Genomic DNA, 25,712 nt, shown 5'->3' with positions numbered 1-25,712 from the left:
GCTCAGGATGGGACCTCAGCAGGTGGCGGTCTGAATGAGGACAGTGTAAGTCATAGGAGGGGACAGAATCTCCTGAGAGGAGACTCCTGAGGAAAAGGGAGGGACCCTTAAGAGTGAACCTGAGAGGCATGGGGCCGTCACCGTCAGGAACTCTCCCTGGGCCAGGCAGACCGCTAGCAAGAGCAGGAACAAAGCTCCCACAGGAGTCAATCCAAAGAGAGGAGGTTTTCTAAAATCACTGAGGTCACTGAGCTCTTCTCCCCCAGCACCTGAAGTTCACCACTAAACACAGGCACCCCAAACCAGTGGGATTCCTTTACAATCATTCTTGCAACTCTTCCAAGAAAAGAGGCTCAGGGCTCCTGAAACTGATGACGAGGCGTGCAGGCCCCTTATTTGTGGGCGTCCGTGATGTCCTCCTGGCTGGCTGTGTGCAGCGCCCCCATGTGCAGCCGGTCCAGCCAAAGGGACCGTGGCGAGGTGGGCGTCGAAGTTTCACATTTGATGGTGCTCTTGTCATCTCGTACCTCTTCCCATAAAGCTGGCAGCTGAGTAAGAGAGGTAAGTGTAAAATTGGCTAACAATAGACTGTGTCAAAAAAGCAATCTCACAGGATTTACATTATAACCAGAAACTTATTTGAAAATCTATTAGCTATGCTATCCACCAAGTACAAAAAAAAAAAAAAAAACTTGTTCTAGCTTAATGCCATCTTAAAGGACTGTCTTTCTCAAGAGAAGCGGGATCATAGGGCAGCAAGAGCACGTGACTGAGTGCAGAGACCCTGGACGGGAGCCACCCTGCAGCTGGGCTCCACCCTCCCTGGAATCCAGTGACCAGATGGCCCCACCAGGCAGGACAGCAGAGTGACGCCAGCACCGTGAACCCTGCATGGCATGAACTGCCCCAATGCAAGGACTGTGCTCATTGCCAGATGCTGCTCAGAAGCACCACAGCTAGAGTAAGAAACCTCTCAGCAAATCCATCCAGTCCTTTCTGTTTGAAGGTGAAAAGGACATAGCTTGTGCCACCAGACAAGATCATTTGTAGTGATGATACTGGAACCCATGACAACAAGTGAAACACAGAAAAGGTATGCAATACATCCATGCGAACACCATGTGTCTGGCTCATATTTCTCGGTAACACACAGACTGGGGGCTACACACTGAAGTGTTTACACGCTGTTTGAGTGTAATTCGCTCACTGTGGTTTACATAAAGCACTCCTAGATCTTCACTTAGAGATGATCTTGTAACAACCTAGAGTGGTGGGATAGGGAGGGAGATGTGAGGGAAGTTAAAAAGGGAGGTGATATATGGCTACCTATGGCTGATTCATGTTGAGGTTTGACAGAAAAGAACAGAATTCTGTAAAGCAATTATCCTTCAATTAAAAAATAAACTAATCAAAAAAAAAAAAAAAAAAAAGATGATCTCTCCTGGACTCCCAATTTTTCCACTGGTCCTGGATGTGAAGACAGGAAAGACAGTGGTGGCAACTGTGTGGGGAATATATTAACCCCCTTTCAGGATCCAGACAGGTCTCTGTTATAAATTCAGGTTTGTGGTTAAGCCAGGGGAGGTTTTAGGAAACACGCATGGCAAGTATTTTTATAAACAATGAGTGCGTTGTTTTAACCAACTAACCTGTGCCTTTTTAGTGGGATTCTGTAAAGAATACTGATCCACTGCAGCCCCACAGGAGCTTGGTGACAACAAAGTAACTTAGTGAAAAATACAGCTGAACTCGGTTTAACAGCAGCTGGATAAATTCTGCACCCTCTCCTGATCTCTAACAACAACCCCCAGAAAAAAGAAGGCTAGAAATTATCCATAGAACTGAACAGGGATCAATTTCAAATTCAAGTTAAAATAAGCATTTATAAAAATCAGAAAACAACAAAGAACAGAGCAGGGAAGTGACACACCTGGGTTGACTATGGACTCAATGACTATGCCTCAAAGTCAGGGATCATGGCCAGGCCCCTTCCTCTGGACCTCCTCCTGAGGAAGGTCTCAGGATCCTCAGCCGGGCGGCCCTCCCCCAGGATGGGAGCCCGCCCCACTGGTGCCTACATGTCCTCACTTAACAGGAGGGCAAAGCAGGCACAAAGTGGGCAGGTGGCACACCCAGGTCACCAACCCCAGGATGACAGAGCTGCTCTGCTGTGCCCAGCAGAAGGCCTCCTGGGCACTGAGCTGCCTGAACTGGAGCACGGCCGCCCAAGTCCTGCGGGAAGGCCACAGGAGTGCTCGATCAGTGGACTGGTTCACGAGAGGGACAGGGAAGTCCAGCCCTCTGGGCACTGGACTCCAACAACAGGGGCTCATCCAAGTGACCCGAGGGGAGAGGCAGAGAGCACCCTCCTGATGCTCCCTCCATCAGGGATGCTGTGATGGACACAAGAGCCTCTGGAGGAAAGCAGGCTGGACAGCACCATGGTTAAGTGCCCAGGATCAAACCAGTCTGCACAGCACTGCTGGGTGTGTGAGCCTGGGCACGGTGCCTGGCCTTACTAAGCCTCAGTGTCCATGTCTGTTGAAAGGGGATAACAGCATCCTGGTCCTCACCTAGGTGTCTGTGGGATGAGATGACAGACTCGGAAAGCACTCAATACAGCGCCTGGTGCACAGAGTCTCCTGCACACTGCTACTCCTATCATTAATTTGATTTCCCACAAATCTGACATCCATGGCTCTGATTCAATCATAAAAAAACAAACAAACAAACAAAAAAAACACTAAGCAGAAATTCCATGGTGGTCCAGAGGTTAAGACTTGACACTTTCACTGCCAGGACACCAGTCTGATTCCTGGTTGGGGAACTAAGATCCCATAAGCTGTGCAGCATGGCCAAAAAATAAGTAAAACATTTTTTCAAAAAATAATAAATACTATGTCTATTATAAATAAGCATGAGATGATTCAAAGGCAAACACGTGGCAGAAAGGCAAACTGTCACAATTGTCCCAACGAATGACCTATTTCCAACAGAACCATCAGCATATTTTAATTGGTGGATGAGTTTCAAAACTTCCATTAAAACGTCAATTATTCACCAGTCCATAACTACACAGTGTTCATTCATGTAATGCGATAAGGACTCTTTAATACTTCACAGAGAAACAAAGGCCTGCTAAATTACTAAATAGTTTACCTTTTGACGCTGCTTCCTCAAATCACTAGGCTGATAGATGCATGCAAAGAAGTGAAGAGAAACCAGATTTATTGCGATTTTGAAGCTAAAAATTCAAGAATCAGTATAGGCAAATACAGTAAAGCAAAAATGTTGGCAAACATATAAGTGAGATTAAGACTTAGAGAGGCCCTTGGCCTGCAAGGAGATCCAACCAATCCATTCTAAAGGAGATCAGTCCTGGGTGTTCATTGGAAGGACTGATGCTAAAGCTGAAACTTCAATACTTTGGTCACCTTATGCGAAGAGTTGACTCAGTGGAAAAGACCTGGATGCTGGGAGGGATTGGGAGCAGGAGGAGAAGGGGACAACAGAGGATGAGATGGCTGGATGGCATCACCGACTCGATGGACATGAGCTTGAGTGAACTCTGGGAGTTGGTGATGGACAGGGAGGCCTGGCGTGCTGCGACCATGGGGTCGCAAAGAGTCGGACACGACTGAGTGACTGAACTGAACTGAATTGATATTGCATGTGGGTTCTAATTATTGTTCATTCTTGCCAACATTTAATATTGTCATAGCAGACATTTTAATATTTTCAGGTTGGTGGATGAGTAGGGGTACTTCATTTGGTTATGAATTCAATTCCACTTTACTAATGTGGTTGAATTCCTATAGTTTAGTTATTAGTCATTTGATTTGTCTTATTTATTTGTGAAGGGCCTATTCAGGTTTTTTTTTTTTTTACCTATTTTTCTATTGGGTTTCTAATATTTTTTTATGAAGTATAATACATACTTCATTCATTATGCATTCTAAATAAAATGCCTTTGATGTATGTATCATGAATATTTTCTCCTAGGTTGTGGCTGATCTGTTTACTCAGTTGGTGATGTATTTAGGTGCAGACATTTCCTTATGTTTAATGAATCAATGTTTATCAAACTGTTTATTTACATAGTGAAGTGCTTCTAATGTCTTATTTAGGATCCACTTCTTACTTCCAAAATAATAAAGATATTCTCATATTTTATGTGCTAAATTACCACAAATTTCATACAGTATTATATTTTATATTCTACTTCTTCTATTTTCAATTTGGAGTTTTATTTTCTCTTTTTATATTGATTTTTAAATTTATTTCAAACTGAAAGTAAATTTTGATGGGGCATGACTATAAGCTAATTTTATATTTTGACTTATTGGTGTATATTTACCCCAGAAATACTTATTGAGAAATTCAATCATTTTAACACTGCTCTGTGGTGCCAGAATATTCATAAAGTAAATATCAGTATATCTATAGTGCTGTTTCTGGACTTTCTGTATGCTTCTAGGTGTTTTATAATCAGAACTACCCTTAACTAATAGGCTTTAACATCAAGTTGAGCAACTCCTAAAAAATTACTCTTTATCTTGCAGAGTGTTTAAGATATTCTTTATCTTTACCTTTTAAATCAGACTTTAGAATTATTCTTGTTTAGATTTAGTGTAGAAAAACAGTAGAATTGTAGATCTATTTGCAGAGAATGATAAGTTTGCATTCTCAAGTCTTCCAAATCATAAGATGCTACATTATTATGTTTATTTAGATCTACTTCATGTTTTACAATATTATATATATATATATATCATACTTTTTATAAAGTTCTCACATATATATTTTATTTTTATTTTTAAACTTTACATAATTGTATTAGTTTTGCCAAATATCAAAATGAATCCGCCACAGGTATACATGTGTATTAATCTGGATATGTGATAATTTTTTCATACTATTTTAAATGTCATTTGTAAAATGTATATTGTTTTTCCATTAGGATTCAATGCATTTTGGCAACTCTAAAAATATCTCTAAATAATATTATAATTTATTTGTAGATTATTTTGGATTTTCAACATGCATATCATACAATTTCTAATTAAACGTTTTCTGGATATGTTGTTTTCAATGTTTTTCCTTTTATTTTTTTCTTGTGTTTGGTACACTAGCTGAAAACAGTACAATTTTAAATAAACAGTAAAAGTGGGTATCCTTGACTTCCTCATCTAATGAGAACAGTATCAATACTTAACATTTCATGCTTAAAATGTTAAGCAAAATTATCTCATGTATTATTTTTTGTATGTGTCTGTTATATTTTGTTTTTTAGTGAGTGAATGGTGAATTTATCAAGCTAATTTTCCTCATTTAATTCCTTTAATATTTTGATATGGTAACATATTTTTTAAAAATTTCTGTGACTATTTTGTAATGTCAGGAAAGTTAGAACTAACGGCCACCATATGATATAATAAACTTCCTGTGAATTACAACCCAAAAACTAAAAATAAAAAAATAAAAATTTCTGATCAAAATATGTGTTTTTTCCTGAGAAAATTACTATAACCATTATATATTTATCTCTTTATAAGTTGATCAGTTTAATGTGTCAATGTTTTATGTATAATTTAAAATTCTATGATCATTAGTAAGACTGGTCTGTAATTTTCTTTTATTGGGCTTTACTTGTTAGTTTTTGCCATCAAGATTACATTTGTCTCTTAAAAATGGTAAGAGAATATTATTCAATTCAGTGAAAATTACGTAGAAATGAAAAAGAGAGTGTGATAGGGAGACACACAAAGACGGTATTCATATTAAAAAAAAAAAAAAACTATAAGTTAATTGCTATTCAGTTCACTTCAGTTCTTCAGTAGTGTTCAACTGTTTGCGACCTGATAGACTGCAGCACACCAGGCCTCCCTGTCCATCACCAACTCCTGGAGCCTACTCAAACTCATGCCCATTGCATCTCTGATGCCATTCAACCATCTCATCCTCTGTCGTCCCCTTCTCCTCTGTCCCTCAATCTTTCCCTGCATCACGGTCTTTTCCAAGGTGTCATTTCTTCCCATCAGATGGCCAAGTATTGGAGTTCAGCACCAGTCCTTCCAATGAATATTCAGAACTGATTTCCTTTAGGATGGACTGGTTGGATCTCCATGCAGCCCAAAGAACTTCAAGAGTCTTCTCCAACATCACATTTCAAAAACATCAATTATTCAATGCACAGCTTTCTTTATAGTCCAGCTCTCACATCCATACATGACCAGAGGAAAAACCATAGCCTTGACTAGACAGACCATTGTTGGCAAAGTAATGTCTCTGCTTTTGAATATGCTATCTAGGTTGGTCATAATTTTCCTTGCAAGGAGTAAGCGTCTTTTGATTTCATGGCTGCAGTCACCATCTGCAGTGATTTTAGAGTCCAAAAAAATAAAGTCTGACACTGTTTCCACTGTTCCCCATCTATTTGCCATGAAGTGATGAGACCAGATGCCATGATCTTTGTTTTCTGAATGTTGAGCTTTAAGCCAAACTTTTCACTCTCCTCTTTCACTTTCATCAAGAGGCTCTTTAGTTCTTCTTCACTTTCTGCCATAAGGGTGGTGTCATCTGCATATCTGAGGTTATTGATATTTCTCCTGCAGTCTTGATTCCAGCTTGTGCTTCTTCCAGTCCAGCGTTTCTCATGATGTACTCTGCATATAAGTTAAATAAGCAGGGTGACAATATACAGCCTTCACATACTCCTTTTCCTATTTGGAACCAGTCTGTTGTTCCATGTCCAGTTCTAACTGTTGCTTCCTGACCTGCATACAGGTTTCTCAAGAGGCAGGTCAGGTGGTCTGATATGCCCATCTCTTTCAGAATTTTCCACAGTTTGTTGTGATCCACACAGTCAAAGGCTTTGGCATAGTCAATAAAGCAGATATAGATGTTTTTCTGGAATTCTCTTGCTTTTTCGATGATCCAGCGGATGTTGGCAATTTGATCTCTGGTTCCTCTGCCTTTTCTAAAACCAGCTTGAACATCAGGAAGTTCACGGTTCACATAAATATATATAATAGCAGTTATTAATATCTCTGAAAGAGTAACTTATTTATCTTTCATTTGAGGTTTTATTGTAGTCACTGTGTTTTCTTACTCAGTTCATGTATTTTTCTATAATTTTTTGAAGAAATCCATGAAATAGGCTATTGAGGCTCTATCTCCAGTGATTTAGAAGAAATTACCTTCTTGCAAATTGCCACATAAAAAAGTATTCAAGCTATTTTCTGGATGTGGGATATAAAAGGAAATAGCTCAAGAAATACTCTCTGTGGTCTAAATCCTCAAGGTCATGGAAGCATAAATAAGCCCTACATTTTGTTCGTAGGAATCACATTCAGCTTCCAAATCTCTCTCTCTTTCTCTATCTCTCTGGCTTTTCCTTTCTCTTAGTTTTTCTGGATATTAAGAAAGAATTATATTCCAGTCCCATTACATTTTTGTGGGCTCCTGCTACATTGACCAACTCCTTCATATTTCACATGATATTTGAATTCAGAGTGGGAACTCCCCTGGAGACATGTAGTAGTAGAAACAGGATCTTCAGGTGAGTTGGTTTCAGGTGGGATGTTCTATCGTGTTTCTTTTCTCTCCTTTGGGGAACTCTGAGATCCTGAAACCTCTAAAGTAGTGGACACTCTTTGTCAGTCTTTGTGTGGTGATGTCTCCCGAGTCCATTTTCCTGAAGGCTGAGCTTTGATCTCCTTCCCCTTCACTGGGGTATCATCCTGATTTTTGCTCTGAGGATATCCACACTGTGCTTAGCAGAATAGTCACAATGAAAATTTTAAAAATATTATAATGCCTGAGAATTCCTCAACACATCAAAATTGAGTCAAAAGAAGGTAAGAAACATATGTATATAATAATAATGAACACCATAATATAAAATTCAATTTTTCTGACAGTAATGTCTGCAGATATGTCAAGGGTGTAGGAAATATTGTTGAAGTGAAAAGGAAAAGTGTCTTTATGATAGCAATTTTCATGAAATGCTCTGTATATTGTTCAAGTGCTGTATCAGTATGTAAGAAAAGAAGAAATTACAGACATTATATTCTGAGAATACTGGCGATTAAAGAAGGTTAAAAATTTAAGAATATAGCTAGGGTAAGGCTTTAGGTAAAACTGAGCAGAGAAATTTAGGCTTGATAAATTAGTTAATAGGAAGAAATTAAAGTTTTTAAGAGTCAGAAACTGTCATAACAGATACAGTAATCAAGAAAAGAAGAAATTGGTTTTCTTATAGTGCAGGGTAGCAGCACAACAGGCAAGTTGGCTGAGCCTAGGTGACCATGAGATTAAAATGGATTAAAGACAATCTCTTTAACAAATGGTGCTGGGAAAACTGGTCAACCATTTGTAAAAGAATGAAACTAGAACACTTTCTAACACCATACACAAAAATAAACTCAAAATGAATTAAAGATCTAAATGTAAGACCAGAAACTATAAAATTCCTAGAGGAGAACATAGGCAAAACACTCTCCGACATACATCACAGCAGGATCCTCTGTGACCCACCTCCCAGAATATTGGAAATAAAAGAAAAAAATAAACAAATGGGACCTAATTAAACTTAAAAGCTTCTGCACAACAAAGGAAACTATAAGCAAGGTGAAAAGACAGCCTTCAGAATGGGAGAAAATAATAGAAAATGAAGCAACTGACAAACAACTAATCTCAAAAATATACAAGCAACTCCTACAGCTCAATTCCAGAAAAATAAACGACCCAATAAAAAAATAGGCCAAAGAACTAAATAGACATTTCTCCAAAGAAGACATACAGATGACTAACAAACACGTGAAAAGATGCTCAACATCACTCATTATCAGAGAAATGCAAATCAAACCACTATGAGGTACCATTTCATGCCAGTCAGAATGGTTTTGATCCCAAAGTCTACAAGAAATAAATGCCGGAGAGTGTGTGGAGAAAAGGGAACCCTCTTACACTGTTGGTGGGAATGCAAACTAGTACAGCCACTATGGAGAACAGTGTGGAGATTCCTTAAAAAACTGGAAATAGTACTGCCTTATGACCCAGCAATCCCACTGCTGGGCATACACACTGAGGAAACCAGAATTGAAAGAGACATGTGTACCCCAATGTTCATTGCAACACTGTTTATAATAGCCAGGACATGGAAGCAACCTAGATGCCCATCAGCAGATGAATGGCTAAGAAAGCAGTGGTACATATACACAATGGAGTACTACTCAGCCATTAAAAAGAATACATTTGAATACATTCTAATGAGGTGGATGAAACTGGAGCCTATTATACAGAGTGAAGTAAGCCAGAAAGAAAAACACCAATACAGTATACTAATGCATATATATGGAATTTAGAAAGATGGTAACAATAACCCTGTATACGAGACAGCAAAAGAGACACTGATGTATAGAACAGTCTTTTGGACTCTGTGGGAGAGGAAGAGGATGGGATGATTTGGGAGAATGGCATTGAAACCTGTATAATATCATATATGAAATGAGTCACCAGTCCAGGTTCGATGCACGATACTGGATGCTCGGGGCTGGTGCACTGGGACGACCCAGAGGGATGGTATGGGGTGGGAGGATGGAGGAGGGTTCAGGATGGGGAACACATGTATACCTGTGGCAGATTCTTTTTGATATATGGCAAAACTAATGCAATCTTATAAAGTTAAAAAATAAAATAAAGGAAAAAAAGAGACCAAAATAGTTTCACAAAGGAAAAAATAAATAAATAAAAATAAATAAATAGAATTGGATGATTATTAAGAATCAGATAATAATGAGAAAACAAAGGGGAAACGGAGACAATTTATTAAAGGATAGTGATTGATGAATTAACATGAACAGGGCCAAGAGGAAATTCAGAAAAAAAAAAAAAGAGGAGAGAGTTGAGCTATTCTTCAACATCACAAATTGTTCCTTCATTTTTGTTGCTGCCAACTTTGGACCTTGACCTGTTTCTTAGATTCTTTAAAATAATATGTGTTTAAAAATAATACCAATTATTCAGAGTGCTAAGAATTAAAAAGAATGAGGAGTGGAAAAGCTATATATTTTGAACTCCAGAACTGTCAAACTTTGTGCTAATTATATTAATCTCATTTCCTAACTTAATACTTATACACCTATAAAATATATATTATCATGTCACTATTATTGATAAAGAAGTTGAGGCTCATAAAATCTGAGTGATTCACTAAAGGTCACACAGTAAATGCCAAACCTTGGAACTGCATTTAAATCTATGTTTCCAACTCCTTCTTTCATTGTTCCAGTCTGTCTGTCACTAACTCTTTTCCACTTCCCACCCATTCCCTTTTCTGCATATAGGAAATACAGTTTTTGAGTGTCAAAAGTACCATTAAGCTATTCAAGAAATAATGAATTATTTCTCCCTTCTCATGGTCAGATAAAACTAAAATTGCATCTGTGTTTATGAGAGTCGAACTAATAGTCTTTATTAATCTGAATATTTCAGATGTGTGCTTGTTATTGGTTAGCTTATTTTAAAATCTTTGCTAAATAAATATGCTTCTGTTGTTACAAACTGCTTACCAGTAAAAGATGCTTTTGCTTTCTCAAAATAATGTATACAAATAATTGTATGACTCAAAGCAAGATTATCACCTGTAGTTTTAATCAAACTCAATATTCCTGTCACCAGAAGTTTTGAGGGTGATAATGTAACCACTTGTATTTATTACTGTATTCTCTGATTTTCTTGAGAAACATTATAGAATGTGGAATAGTTGAGCAAAATATATTTTAAGTTATCCTGTAATTCAGATATTCTATAAGCATTTAATGCTATAATATTCCTAATAGTTAGAGATATTGATCAAAGAGTTTAAAAGACTATATTGAGAGCATCACTGGCAATATGTGAGACAAACAATAAACAGTCAAACGGGAAAGAAAACAACAGTGAGGGCACTGCAAATTATAATATGGCATAATTACTTTACCAGGTCACAGCATTGAACACAAAGCCAATAATTTCAGCATCAAACTGAAATCATTGGAAAACTTGAAGATAGAGCTTTATTTCCTTCAATGTCCATTTATGTTTTCCAAAATGTGAAAATTCTTGTGGTGACTCATGACCTCTGATCTTCAGTTTGATGATGATCTTCAGTTTGAACATAATGATGGAAGTACTACTGCCTCTAAAAATATTACTCCTCCTGCTTTTAAAAATAAATTTGAGTGCTGTGTTTTCATTTATTGTTATGTTACTCTCATTAAACAGCACAGACCTTCAGAATGATGGAACTGTGAAAAACATGTTTTTCCATGACACTACAGAAAATATTTCTCTGACTCTAAACTAAAAATTCAATTCCTGTCACTCACTGTCACTCAAATCTAACTCATCACCAGCAGGCTGTGTTAATTCAAACAAGTTTCTTAACTCATATATGCTACCATTTCGTTTTGTAAAATATGAGACTGGTTGTTTTGAAATTCACAAGTCTTATTTAGTGGTCAAAACTAATGTACCAATATTTTAGCACAATGTCTGCCACACAATAAATGTGATATCCATGTATTGTCATCATTATCATTGTTATCATTTTATTATCACTATTTCATATTTTCTCCAACAACAGTTATGTGGTTTACTGAAGGAAATAAGAGTGCTGGAGCCATGTTCACCCTCTTGGGCTTCTCAGAATATCCCGACCTCCAGGTTCCCTTGTTCCTGGTTTTCCTCATCCTCTATGCAGTCACCATGTTGGGGAATGTGGGCATGATCACCATAATCAGGATCAGTCCCAAACTCCACACCCTCATGTAATTTTTTCTCAGTCACTTGTCCTTTGTTGATTTCTGCTATTCCACCACAGTTACACCCAAACTCTTGGAGAATTTGGTGTGGAAGATAGAACCATCTCTTTCACAGGATGCATCATGCAATTCTTCTCAGCTTGTACGTTTGCAGTGGCAGAGGCATTCATGTTTGCAGTGATGGCCTATGACCAATTTGTGGCCATTTTTAAGCCTCTACTCTACACAGTGGGCATGTCCCCAGAGCTCTGTGCATCATTAGTGGCTGGTCCCTGCACGTGGGGTGTAGTCTCCTCCCTGACACTCACCTGTTCTCTCCAGACATTATCCTTCTGTGGGTCTAACATCATAAGTAATTTCCTCTGTGAGCACTCTGTCATTGTCTCCATCTCCTGCTCTGACCCCTTCATCAGCCAAGTGTTATTTTGCCATTGCCATATTCAATGAGGTGAGCAGCCTGGAAATTATCCTCACTACTTATATTTCTATTTTTGTCACTATCATAAAAATGCCCTCTGCTGGGATTTGCCAAAAAGCCTTCTCTACTTGTGCCTCCCATCTGACCACCATCACCATGCTCCATGGGACTGTTCTGTTCCTTTATCGTGTGCCCAGCTCCAAAAACTCATGGCTTATGGTCAAAGCAGGTTATATATTTTATACAGTGGTGAGTTCCATGCTGAACCATCTGATCTATAGCCTCAGGAACAAAGATGTGAAAGAGAGTGTCAGGAAATTAATTTATCACTTAATACAATTTGGCTGAAGATCTGTATGTCCAAAAGAAATTTGATCTATTACATAGTGTTGATTAAATCTTCTTGTAGAGATGATGACTCAAATTATGTAGTCAACTCACTAGATCATAAATTTAGAGTCATAAATTGGCTATTTGATCTCTTAGTTTCTGTTCAGTTCAGTGTCAAATAAAATAGCTATATATCATGTGTAAAATGATGTGTGTTGTGGGTGTATGAAAAGTGAAACTGTGAGTTGTTCAGTCATGTCTGACTCTTTGCCACCCCACGGACTATAGCCTGCCAGGTTCCTCTGTCCATGGAACTCTCCAGGAAAGAATAATGGAGTGGGTAGCCATTGCCTTCTCCAGGGGATCTTCCTGACCCAGGGTTTGAACCTGGGTTTCCTGCATTTCAGGGAGATTCTTCAACTTCTGAGCCAACATGGAAGTGCTGTGGGTGAATAGTGTCTCCCAAATATCCATGTCACCCAGAACTCAGAATGTCACCTTATTTGGAAATAAGATCTTTGCAGATGTAATTAAGGTAAGAGTCAAGATGAGCTTAAAGTGAACCCCAAATCCAATGAGAGTGTCCTTATAAAAGACAGAAAAAGATACACAGAGACACACAGGGAAGGAGGGTGTGTGACTTCTGCTTCTCTCTCTTTCCTCCTAAACCACACACAATTCTTAAAATAAAAAAAAAAAAAAAAAACTCATTTTTAGTATTGTTGGTACATAACTGCTTCCTGGATGTTTGTAAACCTGCACTTTACACAGCTGTTGTGCCCCAGAAGCTGTGTTCCATCCTTCTGGCTGATGCTACAGCAGAGCGTAGACTATTTCTTACACTCATCCTTTCAGTTGTACTCCCTACTGTGAGTCCATCATAGTTAAAATATTTGATATGATCTGCGGATATTGAAGAATCCTTGCATCTCTGGGATAAAGCCCACTTGATCGAGACAGCAAAAGAGACACTGATGTATAGAACAGTCTTATGGACTCTGTGGGAGAGGGAGAGGGTGGGAAGATTTGGGAGAATGGCAATGAAACATGTAAAATATCATGTAGGAAACGAGTTGCCAGTCCAGGTTCGATGCACGATGCTGGATGCTTGGGGCTGGTGCACTGGGACGGCCCAGAGGGATGGTATGGGGAGGGAGGAGGGAGGAGGGTTCGGGATGGGGAACACATGTATACCTGTGGCAGACTCATTTTGATATTTGGCAAAACTAATACAATTATGTAAAGTTTAAAAATAAAATAAAATTAGAAAAAAAAATATGGACAGAAACAATTGAAAAAAAAATATTTGATATGAATAGTCTGCTGCCCTTTTTAGATCTTGTTTTACTTTAGCCAATTCAATGAACTAAGAAAGTTCATAGTCATCATTTCCTAGCTTTCCCTTCTGTCACTATTTTAAAGATAGTTTCTACCTGTGGGCATCACAGAGTCCTGTCTACCTGTGCCTTCCACACATCATCATCCTTTCTCTCTATAGTATATGCATGCTGTGTGCTAAGTCACTTCATTCGTGTCTGACTCTTTGAGACCCTGGACTGTAGCCCACCAGGCTCCTCTGCCCATGGGATTCTTGATGCAAGAATATTGGAGTGGGTTGCCATGCCCTCCTCCAGGGGATCTTCTGGACACAGGGATTGAACCCAGAATGGCTTATGTCTCCTGCAGGTACCTTATCACTAGTGCCACCTGGGAAGCCCCTCTATAGTATGTTCAGTTCCAAATTCTGATAAATAATTGTTCAAGTACAGTCTCTTTTATACCATGCTAGTCCTCATGCTGAACTCATTGACATAATATTTGAAATACAAAAACATGAAACACCTTGTAAAGAAGTTAATAGGCTCCAAAATATTTTAGTGCTCAATCCAGCATTAATAAATATATTTCAATGAAATCATGTATGTGCGTATTCGACTATCACCTTCCAAGAAAGTTCTTTTCTGAAAACCTAACATAATGAAATAATCACTCCTTATTCCCTTAACTTGATTTATATTTTTCCTAGAAATTGATGATATGTTTAATACATGCTACAATTTATTTGTCTCTTATTTCCTTCTCCCTGTATACACTCCAAGAGAGCAGAAATTTCTGGTATTATTATTGTATCTTATATCTTTAATGCGTAAAAAATTACCTAGAAACATGTTTGGCCTTCAATGAATACTTGTCAGATGAATAAAAGATGAAAAGAAATGAAAATTTCTGACTAAATAATAATTAGTAATAATAATTAATAATAATAATAATAATTAGCACTGTGCTCACCTAGGTAAGGGAGCTTCCCTGGTGGCTCAGATAGTAAAGAATCCTCCTGCAATGCAGAAGACCCAGGTTTGATCCCCAGATTGGGAAGATTCCCCTGGAGAAGGAAATGGCAACCCACTCCGGTATGATTGTCTGGAGAATTCCATGGACAGAGTAGCCTGGCTATGGTCCATGTGGTCACAAAGAGATGGATAGAACTAAGTGATTAACACTTCACCTAGGTGATGTCTCTTTAATGAATATAGTTGTCACATGAAATTTAAAAAGGTAAAATAACATAAATAATACACTCAAAGATAAAAAATAGCCATACTTATATAAATGCTTCTATTGCTGAATACTGTACCCTGGAATATATTTCTTTGTCTAATTTTAAGTATTTAGTTGTAGTTGAATATTCTATAAACATTTGACTCTTGCAGTTTTCAGAACCACAGAAATGACACTTCCATTATCAAAAGTGTCTCATAATTAGGCCTTGAATGTAGTTTATTAAAATTGGCCACGTTCAGTTTAGGGATCTTGCCATTTCTAAGCTAATACAGATTTCAGAAAATCTGAAGTGTTTATTCAGTAATGTAGTTAATAGTTTAGATATATTAGTTCATTTGAATTACTTGGACCCAGAAATTCAAACTTGTAGGGTGCTAGATATAATTGATAAGTAATATCCTTGATTAGGTTGATTCTGGTCCACCACAATTGGAGAAATTTGTTTATAACTTGGATTAAAAGCCAGAATGATACTGGATCATTCCACATATTTCTAGCTAAACTGCTTTGGGACACCTACTAAGTGATACTTGTGCTTATGGGAAAGCTTGAAATACTGATACTTGTAGTCCTGAAGTATAGCACCTCAAAAATATTTGGGTTCCAGAAAAATTGTATGATTCACAAGAAAATGTGTCTAAAATATGTAAAAACCCTTTAGAAAGTCTGTGAAAATCTCTCTTTAAGCTATTATACTTACTTGTTATGCTAATATTTCAATTAAAAATTCTTATAAAAGTTGGTCTCTCTTAAGGTAATGAACAAATTATGAATTCAGAGTAGGTAAATATTAAAAATCAAAATAAATGTACCATGTTAGAATTAAAGTATGTTCTATTGAAGCACATGGAAACATTATAAAGGAGCCTCAGAATGATAGAAAAAAAATTAAATATATTTAAGAAGCTGAAGATCAATATCTACAATCAGTATCTACTAAATATCAATATTACAATATCTATGACAAAATAATTAGGAAAATACAGTAAAGAAGTAATAAAACAGAAAATATGTGGAACAAATCATCTTGTTTTTCCTTGTGTATACAACAGGCTTTTTTTTTTTTTTTTCTGTATGTCATCACATGAAAAATCATGGCAAATCACTGCTCTGGAGAAACTCAAATGTATATGCACAAAAAGATGTTAAAAAACATTCAGCTGCATATAGATTGCAATAAAAAAAATAGAAATAGCCTTAATGGACATTAAAAAAATGGTATAGTCACACAATTAAATACTGTACAAGTTAAAACTATTGCATTAGAAAAGTATACCAGTTAGCATAAATATCATTCAATCTCATTTATATTCAAAAGTACAGTAAATACTATATATCTTGATTATAAATATTCACATAGGTACTACAAGATAAACAACATCATGGGCATGAAAATAACCAAATTATAGACGAAGCTACTCACCAATAAACTACCATCCTAAAGGAGAGAGGTCCTGGGTGTGCATTGGAAGGACTGATGTTGAGGCTGAAACTCCAGTACTTTGGCCACCTCATGTGAAGAGGTGACTCATTGGAAAAGACCCTGATGCTGGGAGGAATTGAGGGCAGGAGGACAAGGGGACAGCAGAGGATGAGATGGTTGGATGGCATCACCGACTCAATAGACATGAGTTTGGGTAAACTCCAGGAGTTGGTGATGGACAAGGAGGCCTGGCGTGCTGTAGTTCATGGGGTCGCAAAGAGTCAGACACGACTGAGGGACTGAACTGAATAGAACTGAACTGCCAGGAGGTTATGAAAGGATCTTTGATCTGTGATGTAGTGTTCTAAAAAAAATAAATAAGCAATTTTTTTTTTTTTTTTTTTAGATCGAGCTCTCAGTGCTTCAGTGGGAAAGAAAAGTCACAATTGAAAGTCTCAGTGTTCTTTATTTCTTCCCCAAAGGAGATCATTAAAAGTACTAAAATATCTTTTCTTAGGAAGCAATTACTTTTTGATGTTCAGGGAGTTTGGAGTAGATAAAGCAACGTGTCTTCATATTTAGTTTTCTCGTTTATAACCAGTGTGACATAAATCTCTGGTGTAAATCCAAAACCATTTAGACATTCCACATGTAGAAGATTTAGAAATGCTGTGAATGGTAAATGGTTCTTATCCAATGATATATTGGTAAAGAAAAAAGCAGGCCCTAGAAAATTAAAAGATGAAACTGCTCTTTAACTGACCTTACTATTTAGTACTCTGAAATGTTTAACTCACGGGAAAAAATTAAAGTCTTAGCCAAAAGGCAGAGTCACCTTAAATTACAACATAATTATAATGATATTTTTTTCCAGAAGAGAAGCAGCTTATTTCCAAAGAAAATATACACATAGCCAAAAGATACACTAAGACATGTTCAACATCACTGATAATTAGGGAAATGCAAATTAAACCCCAAATGAAATATCACCTAACACTTTTTGGAGAAGGAAGTGGCAACCCACTCCAGTGTTCTTGCCTGGAGAATCCCAGGGACTGAGGAACCTGGTGGACTACCATCTAAGGAGTCACATAGAGTTGGACACGACTGAAGCGACTCAGCAGCAGCAACACCTTTTTAAGAATGGCTATTATCCAAAAACTAAACAGAAAGACAAAAACAAAAATAAGATAGGAGAGAAAATCCTAGCAAGAATTTGCTACTAGCAAAGAGAAAATAGAATCTTGGTGCACTGTTGGTGACTGTATAGAAAATGGTGCATAATAATGAACATACAACTACCATATGATTTGGTAATCTCACTTTTGAGCACATGTCCAAAGGAAATGAAATCAATTTGTCTTGAAGAGATATCTGCATCCTTACATTCATTGCAGCATTATTCACAATAGTCAAGACATGGAAACCATACAAGTATCATAAGTGTCCATTGACAAATGAAAGGATTAAGAATTTTAAGAGTATGTATAGTAATATATAATATTATTCAGGTATAGAAAAGAAGAAAATCCTGCCATTTTCAACAACATGGATGAATCTTGAGGGCAATATGCTAAATAAAGTAAGACAAAGGAAGACAAATGCCATGTTGTCTCACTTATATATGGAATCAGGAAAAAATGACCTCATAGAAGCAGACTTTAATGGTGATTTGCAAGGGTTGGGGAAGAAATGGCAACCCACTCCAGTGTTCTTGCCTAGAGAATCCCAGGAACGGGGTAGCCTCGTGGGCTGCCGTCTATGGGGTTGCACAGAGTCAGACACGAGTGAAGTGACTTAGCAGCAAGGGTTAGGGAGTGAGGGAAGCAGGGAGATACTGGTCTAAGGGTGCAATTTCCAGTTATAAGACAATAAGTTCGCCAGTCCAGGTTTGATGCATGAGACAGGGTGCTCAGGGATGGTGCACTGGAATGACCCTGAGGGATGGAGGGAAGTGGGAGTGAGGTTCAGGATGGGGAATGTGTGTGCATCCATGGCTGATTCATGTCAATGTATGGCAAAAACCATCACAATATTGTAAAGTAACTGGCCTCCAATTAAAATAAATAAATTAAAAATAAATAGTTTTTCAGAAAAAAAAGAACACAGTAAGTTCTGAAGATCCAATGTACAGCATGGTGACTGTAGTTAAAAAATACTCTAGTGTATACTTGAAAGTTTCTAAAGAGTTGATCTTAATGCTCTCACCACACACACATTAGTAACTATGTGATATGACAGATATGCTAACTAACTTTATTGTAATGTTTCCCAATACATGTGTATATCAAATCATCCCATTGTACACATTAAAATTATATAGTGTTATAGGTTAATAAAGCTAGAAAATAGTATGCCTCAATAAAAGTGGGAAAGAGAAGAAAGTAGCAAATTTCATCTCTTTATTAAATGGAGAAGATGATACAAACAGGAGACAAAATTTTCAAATAAGTGCAGATACAGTAGAGGACTATAACAGCAGCAAAGTCCTGAGAGGCCAGGGTGGTTATTTCCTCATAACGAGTATCATTGTTCAATACTTTGTGTATCTTGGTGGAAGAAGAAGATAGATAAATACACGCATGACAGTGTAAGCATATAAATACACAAATACATTCATATGCATACACACAAATACATACATACTTAAAAAGTCTTCTCAGGACAAAATTAGAGAATTACTGCGAGAGACTGAATAATAGCTCCCAAAGTCACTCAGGCTCTAAACTCTGGAATCTGTGACTGTGACCTATTACAAGGGGACTTTACAGCTGTGATAAGGACTTTAAGATAGGAAGATCATCGGAGTACTAAATATAAGGGTCTTTACAAGAGGCAGGTGGGGGAGATTTGTTACAGAGAAGATGACAATGTGACAATGCACCAGAGACTGGAGTGAGGCTGCTGCAAGTCAAGGAATGCCAGCAACCACCAGAAACAGGAAAACGAGAAGGATGAATGGTTCCTGGAATCTCCAGAAAGAGCTGTGTACGTTCCCTGTCTCAAGCCCCATAAGACTCATTTTGGACTTCTTGCTAGCAAGATAATAATTATAAATTGTTATAGGCCACTAAATATGAGGCAAATTTTTAACAGTAACAATAGGAAACTAATAGAGTGATCTTTCTAAATATTGAACCTTTTAAGATGCATGATCAGAGGCTTAAAAAAAAAAATGACCACAACTTAATATGTTGATTAATCTCTTAGCCAAAGATATGGGGCAAGAATATCACAAGAAAATCAGAAATCTAGGACATTAGTACTTTCAAAGCAGCTCTGTATTACTTAGACTGACCTCTCTCTAGGAAAATAATGAGAAAAAGGAGTCATGGTATGGATGCCTCTGAAGCTTTTTCTTAATCCTATAAGAGTAATGTTATAGGTTATACTTATAATATATTAGAGGAGAGCAATCTAGTTATTCTGGATGGAGTTACACCAGAGGAGAGTAAATTGTGCTGTTTGAGAAAAATTGACAGAGGCAAACCTAAATTCCTCTCTCATTTGTCAATCAAAACTGACAAAATTTTCTTGAAATATAAGATAAAGACCTATATGAATATCATTCAAAAATCACCTAGACTACTTTTCACAAACTGATTTACAAATAAAAGGGGTACAGTTTCACAGAACTGGCAAATTGTTGTGTGAGCTATATGGAAGGTGCATTGTGTTTAATGTATTAGATATTTTATACAAACAGATGAGGGAAGAGGTAAACAGTGAGTTCAGCCACAAAGACAGAGAGGCCAGGATAATGTCCTTGTCTGATTTCAATTGCGTGGAAATCAAATATTAATGATACCATCATCAGTTCAGTTCAGTCACTCAGGAATGTCTGACTCTGTGACCCCATGGACTGCAGCACATCAGCCTTCCCTGTACATCATAGGTGATCCAATTACACACAGGATAAGTTCAGTTCAGTTGCTCAGTCGTGTCCTTCTGACCCCATGAGCCACATTATGCCGGGCCTCCCTGTCCATCATCAACTCCCGGAGTCCACCCAAACCCATGTCCATTGAGTTGGTGATGCCATTCAACCATCTTATCCTCTGATGTTCCCTTCTCCTCCTGCACTCAATCTTTCCCAGCATCAGGGTCTTTTCAAATGAGTCAGGTCTCTGAATCAAGTGGGAAGAGTATTGGTGCTTCAGCTTCGAAATGAGTCCTGCCAATGGACACCCAGGACTGATCTCCTTTAGGATGGACTGGTTGGATCTCCTTGCAGTCCAAGGGACTCTCAAGAGTCTTCTCCAGCACTACAGTTCAAAAGCATCAATTCTTTGGCACTCAGCTTTCCTTATAGTCCAACTCTCACATCCATACGTGATCACTGGAAAAACTATAGCCTTGACTAGAAGGACCTTTGTTGACAAAGTAATGTCTCTACTTTTTAATATGCTGTCCAGGTTGGTCATAACTTTCCTTCCAAGGAGTAAGCATCTTTTAATTTCATGGCTGCAATCACCATCTACAGTGATTTTGGAGCCCAGAAAAATAAAGTCAGCCACTTTTTCCACTGTTTCCCCATCTATTTGCCATGAAGTGATGGGACCAGATGCCATGATCTTAGTTTTCACTCTCCTCTTTTTCACTCTCCTCTTTCATTTTCATGAAGAGGCTCTTTAGTTCTTCTTTACTTTCTGCCATAAGGGTAGTGTCATCTGCATATCTGAGGTTATTGATATTTCTCCTGGAAATCTTGATTCCAGCTTGCACTTCCTCCAGCCCAGCATTTCTCATGATGTACTCTGCATAGAAGTTAAATAAGCAGGGTGACAATATACAGCCTTGATGTACACTTTTTCCTATTTGGAACCAGTCTGTTGTTCCATGTCCAGTTCTAACTGTCACTTCCTGACCTGCATACAGATTTTTCAAGAGGCAGGTCAGGTGGTCCAGTATTCCCATCTCTTTCAGAATTTTCCACAGTCTATCATGATCCACACAGTCAAAGTCTTTGGCAGAGTCAATAAAGAAGAAATAGATGTTTTTCTGGAACTCTCTTGTTTTTTCAATGATCTAACACATGTTGGGAATTTGATCTCTGGTTCCTCTGCCTTTTCTAAAACCAGCTTGAACATCTGGAAGTGCATGGTTCATGTATTGCTGATATAGCTGACTGTGAATTGACTTGTGTCCTGTTCATTATAACTCAAATATGAAATATATCTCTGACAATATGCTTTCTAGGAAAGTAATGACAACACTGGGCATATCACATGTGAAAAAAAAGTTGGAAAATTATATCTGAATCTTTTACATTTTTTGGTAAATGGTAATTAAATCCAAGAAAGAATAGATATTAAACATATACTCAAGAAACAGACAAACCAAATTGCAAAGAAAACTATGTATGTAAACTTCCAATTCTAGACATCATTTTGTGTGTGTGTGTATACATATACATATATATATATATAGTGCGGGGAGCGAGCTCCGCCCCTGGCAAAGGTCATGAGGAAGGAGGCTTGGCATACGCAAAGGCGGGATCAAGCCTCAGGAGTCTCCCTGGAAATTCTCGAGCAATCTACCCCCAAAACCAGAGTCTGCCTACTTTCTGCTTTGTGCTTTCACCTACACCTCTGACTTTACGGGAGGCTGTCCCCCACTACCCCTCTGAAAAAAGAGTTAGCTTACAGCTCCAGTTAATAATTCCTGGGTGTGACAGTGTTTCAACCTACAAACTCCCTTGGAAGTCCTCTAGCCTGCCTGAATAGGTTTTTCCAGCCACATGTGATTGCTCAGAGCCTCCAAACTGTGAGAGGCATGAGATGTTCTAAACTGTCTAAATACAGATTCCTTTGAGCAGTCAAAAGATTGATTAGAAATTGTATTGGTGAAGGGATTTTCACTTGTTGGGCCAATATTTGCTGCTAAGTCTCCATATCCCTTACCTGCTGTGTCCCTGGCAGTGTATTGATTAATATAATTGGTGTAAGTAGTAGCTTTAATGTTTGTAACCTGGGACCCTTGAGTTAATTCTTTTTCTTGTTATAGCCCACCACACCTTTGCTCTGTAGGAATGCAACTTTATCTAATGCTTTTTGGAGGCTGGCGCCTGACTTTAGAATAATCACCTTTAGAGAAAAAGGCCTCTGGGCCAGAAGATGATGCAAATCACCTAAACTTTTGCATATGATAAGTCTGCAGGAAGAAAGCCTGGCTTACTGCATGACTCTACCCCTTCCCCCATTATCCTCTATGCATAACTTAAGGTATAAAAACTACTTTGGAAAATAAAGTGCGCGCCTTGTTCACCGGAATTTGGTCTCCCCATGTCGTTCTTTCTTTCACCTTCTAGCTGAACTTTTCCTCTGAGGCAGGGAAGCTCGTCAAGCCTACTAATTTTGCCTGGGCTTCTAAGATCTGACCAGGGAGACCTTAGTGTCTCCTCTCCTTCGGGAGAACGGCAGGACGCCTGCGGCCTTCGTAGGTGATGTAAATTCCCTGCTTTGGAATTATATTCAGCCTCTTTTCTTCACTGAATTTCTTCGCTGAGCTATCCTTATTTCACCACTCTTTATATCCTTAATAAACGTTTAATTAAGCAGTTGTTTCCTGATCCTCGCCAACGCCGTTCCCGCTTCGAATTCCCTGGATCAGCCGGGGCTGGTCCCCGGCAATATAGCTCTTTTCCCTAAGCTTCAATTTCATGCCATTCATTCCAGGGGCATTTTAGTTACATGGAAACAAAGCCCAGCAGCCAATTTCAAGGTGCACTTTTTTGTGTAATTCCAAAAAATTTCTAGTCATTAAAAATGGTACAAGACCTGCCATTTGCCTTAATGATCTGTTGGGATGCTTGTGAAGAAAATGTTGCTAGTGGTCCTCCAGGGTTTGAGTCCCCAGAGCTACAGACTCAGATATAAGAGCCTTGGTCTCCCGGTTATACTCAGCCCACAGAGAAACAGGATGATGGAGACCTGCTTGTCTGTTGCAGGCAAGTTTTTAAAGTTATTTTTGACACAGTAAAAATATTATTTTCTTGAAATGGTAACTGATGTCTTCTTTTCACTTTTCTTTTTATGTTAAACCACTGTAAATGCTGGCCAATTCCGAGTCCAATAATATTAAAGAAATAAATTAACAATTATGCTTCAAGACCACTGACAACTATTTCACAAATAAGAGAATAAACTTGCTACTGGGAAATGGACATTTATACATAATTATTTATGTGTAGTTTAAATTGGTATATAAACTTTTACAAAAATGAGAAGTAGTTAATTCTGAGAGAACTCTTATCTGATAAATCTTGAGACCCTTAAGAGACATGTATACAATGTCTAGGTCTGTGATAGAAGTTAAGCCATAAGCTATAAATCCTGATAAAGTGTACACTCCACTTAGAATTCAAACGAACCATCATCCTCCTCAGCAGTGAAGCTGTCCCAGGAAAGGAGTATCCTTTGCTGAACGAAACGTGCTAAAGTGGGATTGCTATGCTCTCTTCTTAGATGTCTCTATTATTTTTATTGATACTTAGAAGACAAACATATTATCTTCAAGGCTTTAATTGATTTGTGTATGCATGCAAAATACAGTAACAATATGTGTTGTTCTTTGAGGCAAACATCTCACATTTTTCTTAGACAGTTTCACTTGCTTATGCATTCATGTGAAAATATTTTTATCAGTTATGCATATACTGTGCTTCTAACTGATCAGTGAATGTACTCACTTCAATGTTTTAAGTATTCCTTAGGAAAATACCAGCTGCAATGGATATGCAAAAACAGTTCAGAGACTCAGTTGGATTGGTAGATCCATCCACAGTAGTTATCTAAATAAGGAATGTTGCAAATGGAAAAAGTTAGAACTAATAACTCTTTTCATTTTACTTTGTCCATCATAGAATGTCATATGATTTTCACTTATTTCTGTAAATCTCCTCTTTGTCAAGAAAAACTCCCTTCTCCCATCCTTTCTTTTCAAAGGCATTATAGTGATGACTGCAAGAAATATGAGTCTGGAGACAACGTTTGCTCTCTTGGGTTTCACAGATTACCCAGAGCTTCAGATTCCTCTCTTCCTAGTGTTTCTGATCATGTACATTATCACTGTGGTAGGAAATCTGGGCATGATGGTAATCATCAAAATTAACCCTAAGTTTCACAACCCCATGTACTTTTTCCTTAGTCATCTTTCTTTTGTTGATTTTTGTTACTCTTCCATTGTTACTCCCAAGCTGCTCGAGAACTTGGTCATGGCTGATAAGAGCATCTTCTATACTAGCTGCATGCTGCAGTACTTCCTGTCCTGCACTGCTGTGGTGACTGAGTCCTTCCTGTTGGCAATGATGGCCTATGACCGCTTTGTGGCCATCTGTAACCCTCTGCTTTACACAGTGGTCATGTCACAGAGGCTGTGTGCCCTGCTGGTGTCTGGGTCATATCTCTGGGGCATGTTTGGTCCATTGGTACTCCTTTGCTATGCCCTTCAATTAAGCTTTTCTGGACATACAGTGATCAATCACTTTTTCTGTGAATACACTGCTCTCATTGCTGTCTCAAGCTCCAATACACACATCCCCCACCTGCTGCTCTTTACCTTTGCCACCTTCAATGAGGTGAGTACACTTCTGATCATCCTCACTTCCTATGTCTTTATTTTTGTCACTGTGCTAAACATCCGTTCTGCCAGTGGACGTCGCAAAGCTTTCTCCACATGTGCGTCTCACCTGACTGCCATTACCATCTTCCATGGGACAATCCTTTCTCTCTACTGTGTGCCCAATTCCAAGAACTCTCGACAAACTGTCAAGGTGGCCTCTGTGTTCTATACAGTGGTCAACCCCATGCTGAACCCTCTGATCTACAGCCTGAGGAATAAAGATGTGAAGGATGCCTTCCAAAAATTAATAGACACAAAAGCCTCATTTCACTGAACCAATGTCCAAAGAAGTCTTCAATCTTCATTAACAATGGGAAAAGAGCATTCCAAGATGTGTAGCATATATTTACATGAGGTATTTATAGATGACTAAGATATTAATCTATTAAACTGTTCCCCATAAATATAAAATTTTGACAAAGGAACATTCTTTCTTTCTTCCTGCAATACCTAAAATAGTACTTGTCTCTAGGTAAGCCTGTAATAAACATGTTTAAACATGAATGAATAAATGAATGAGTAATTATGTATCCTCATTATGTACTTAGTA

At 38.0% G+C, this 25,712-nt stretch overlaps 1 protein-coding gene and 1 pseudogene across 1 annotated transcript; both read left to right on the top strand.

Annotated features, from left to right (window-relative positions):
- The first annotated feature begins 11,631 nt into the window (after positions 1-11,631).
- LOC102269586 (olfactory receptor 5D13-like) lies at positions 11,632-12,573 on the top strand (annotated as a pseudogene).
- A 415-nt stretch (positions 12,574-12,988) lies between these two features.
- On the top strand, positions 12,989-25,436 carry LOC102269304 (olfactory receptor 5D14). Its single transcript, XM_014481395.2, has 2 exons — positions 12,989-13,090; positions 24,453-25,436. The coding sequence occupies exons 1-2, from the start codon at positions 12,989-12,991 to the stop codon at positions 25,434-25,436; spliced, it is 1,086 nt and encodes a 361-aa protein (XP_014336881.2).
- Positions 25,437-25,712: the final 276 nt, after the last annotated feature.

Source organism: Bos mutus, chromosome 28 (genome assembly GCF_027580195.1).
Source record: "Bos mutus isolate GX-2022 chromosome 28, NWIPB_WYAK_1.1, whole genome shotgun sequence".
In the NCBI taxonomy this organism is placed as follows: Eukaryota; Metazoa; Chordata; class Mammalia; order Artiodactyla; family Bovidae; genus Bos; species Bos mutus.
The sequence above is the reverse complement of the archived record's forward strand: the minus strand, read 5'-3'. Positions and strand labels throughout refer to the sequence as shown.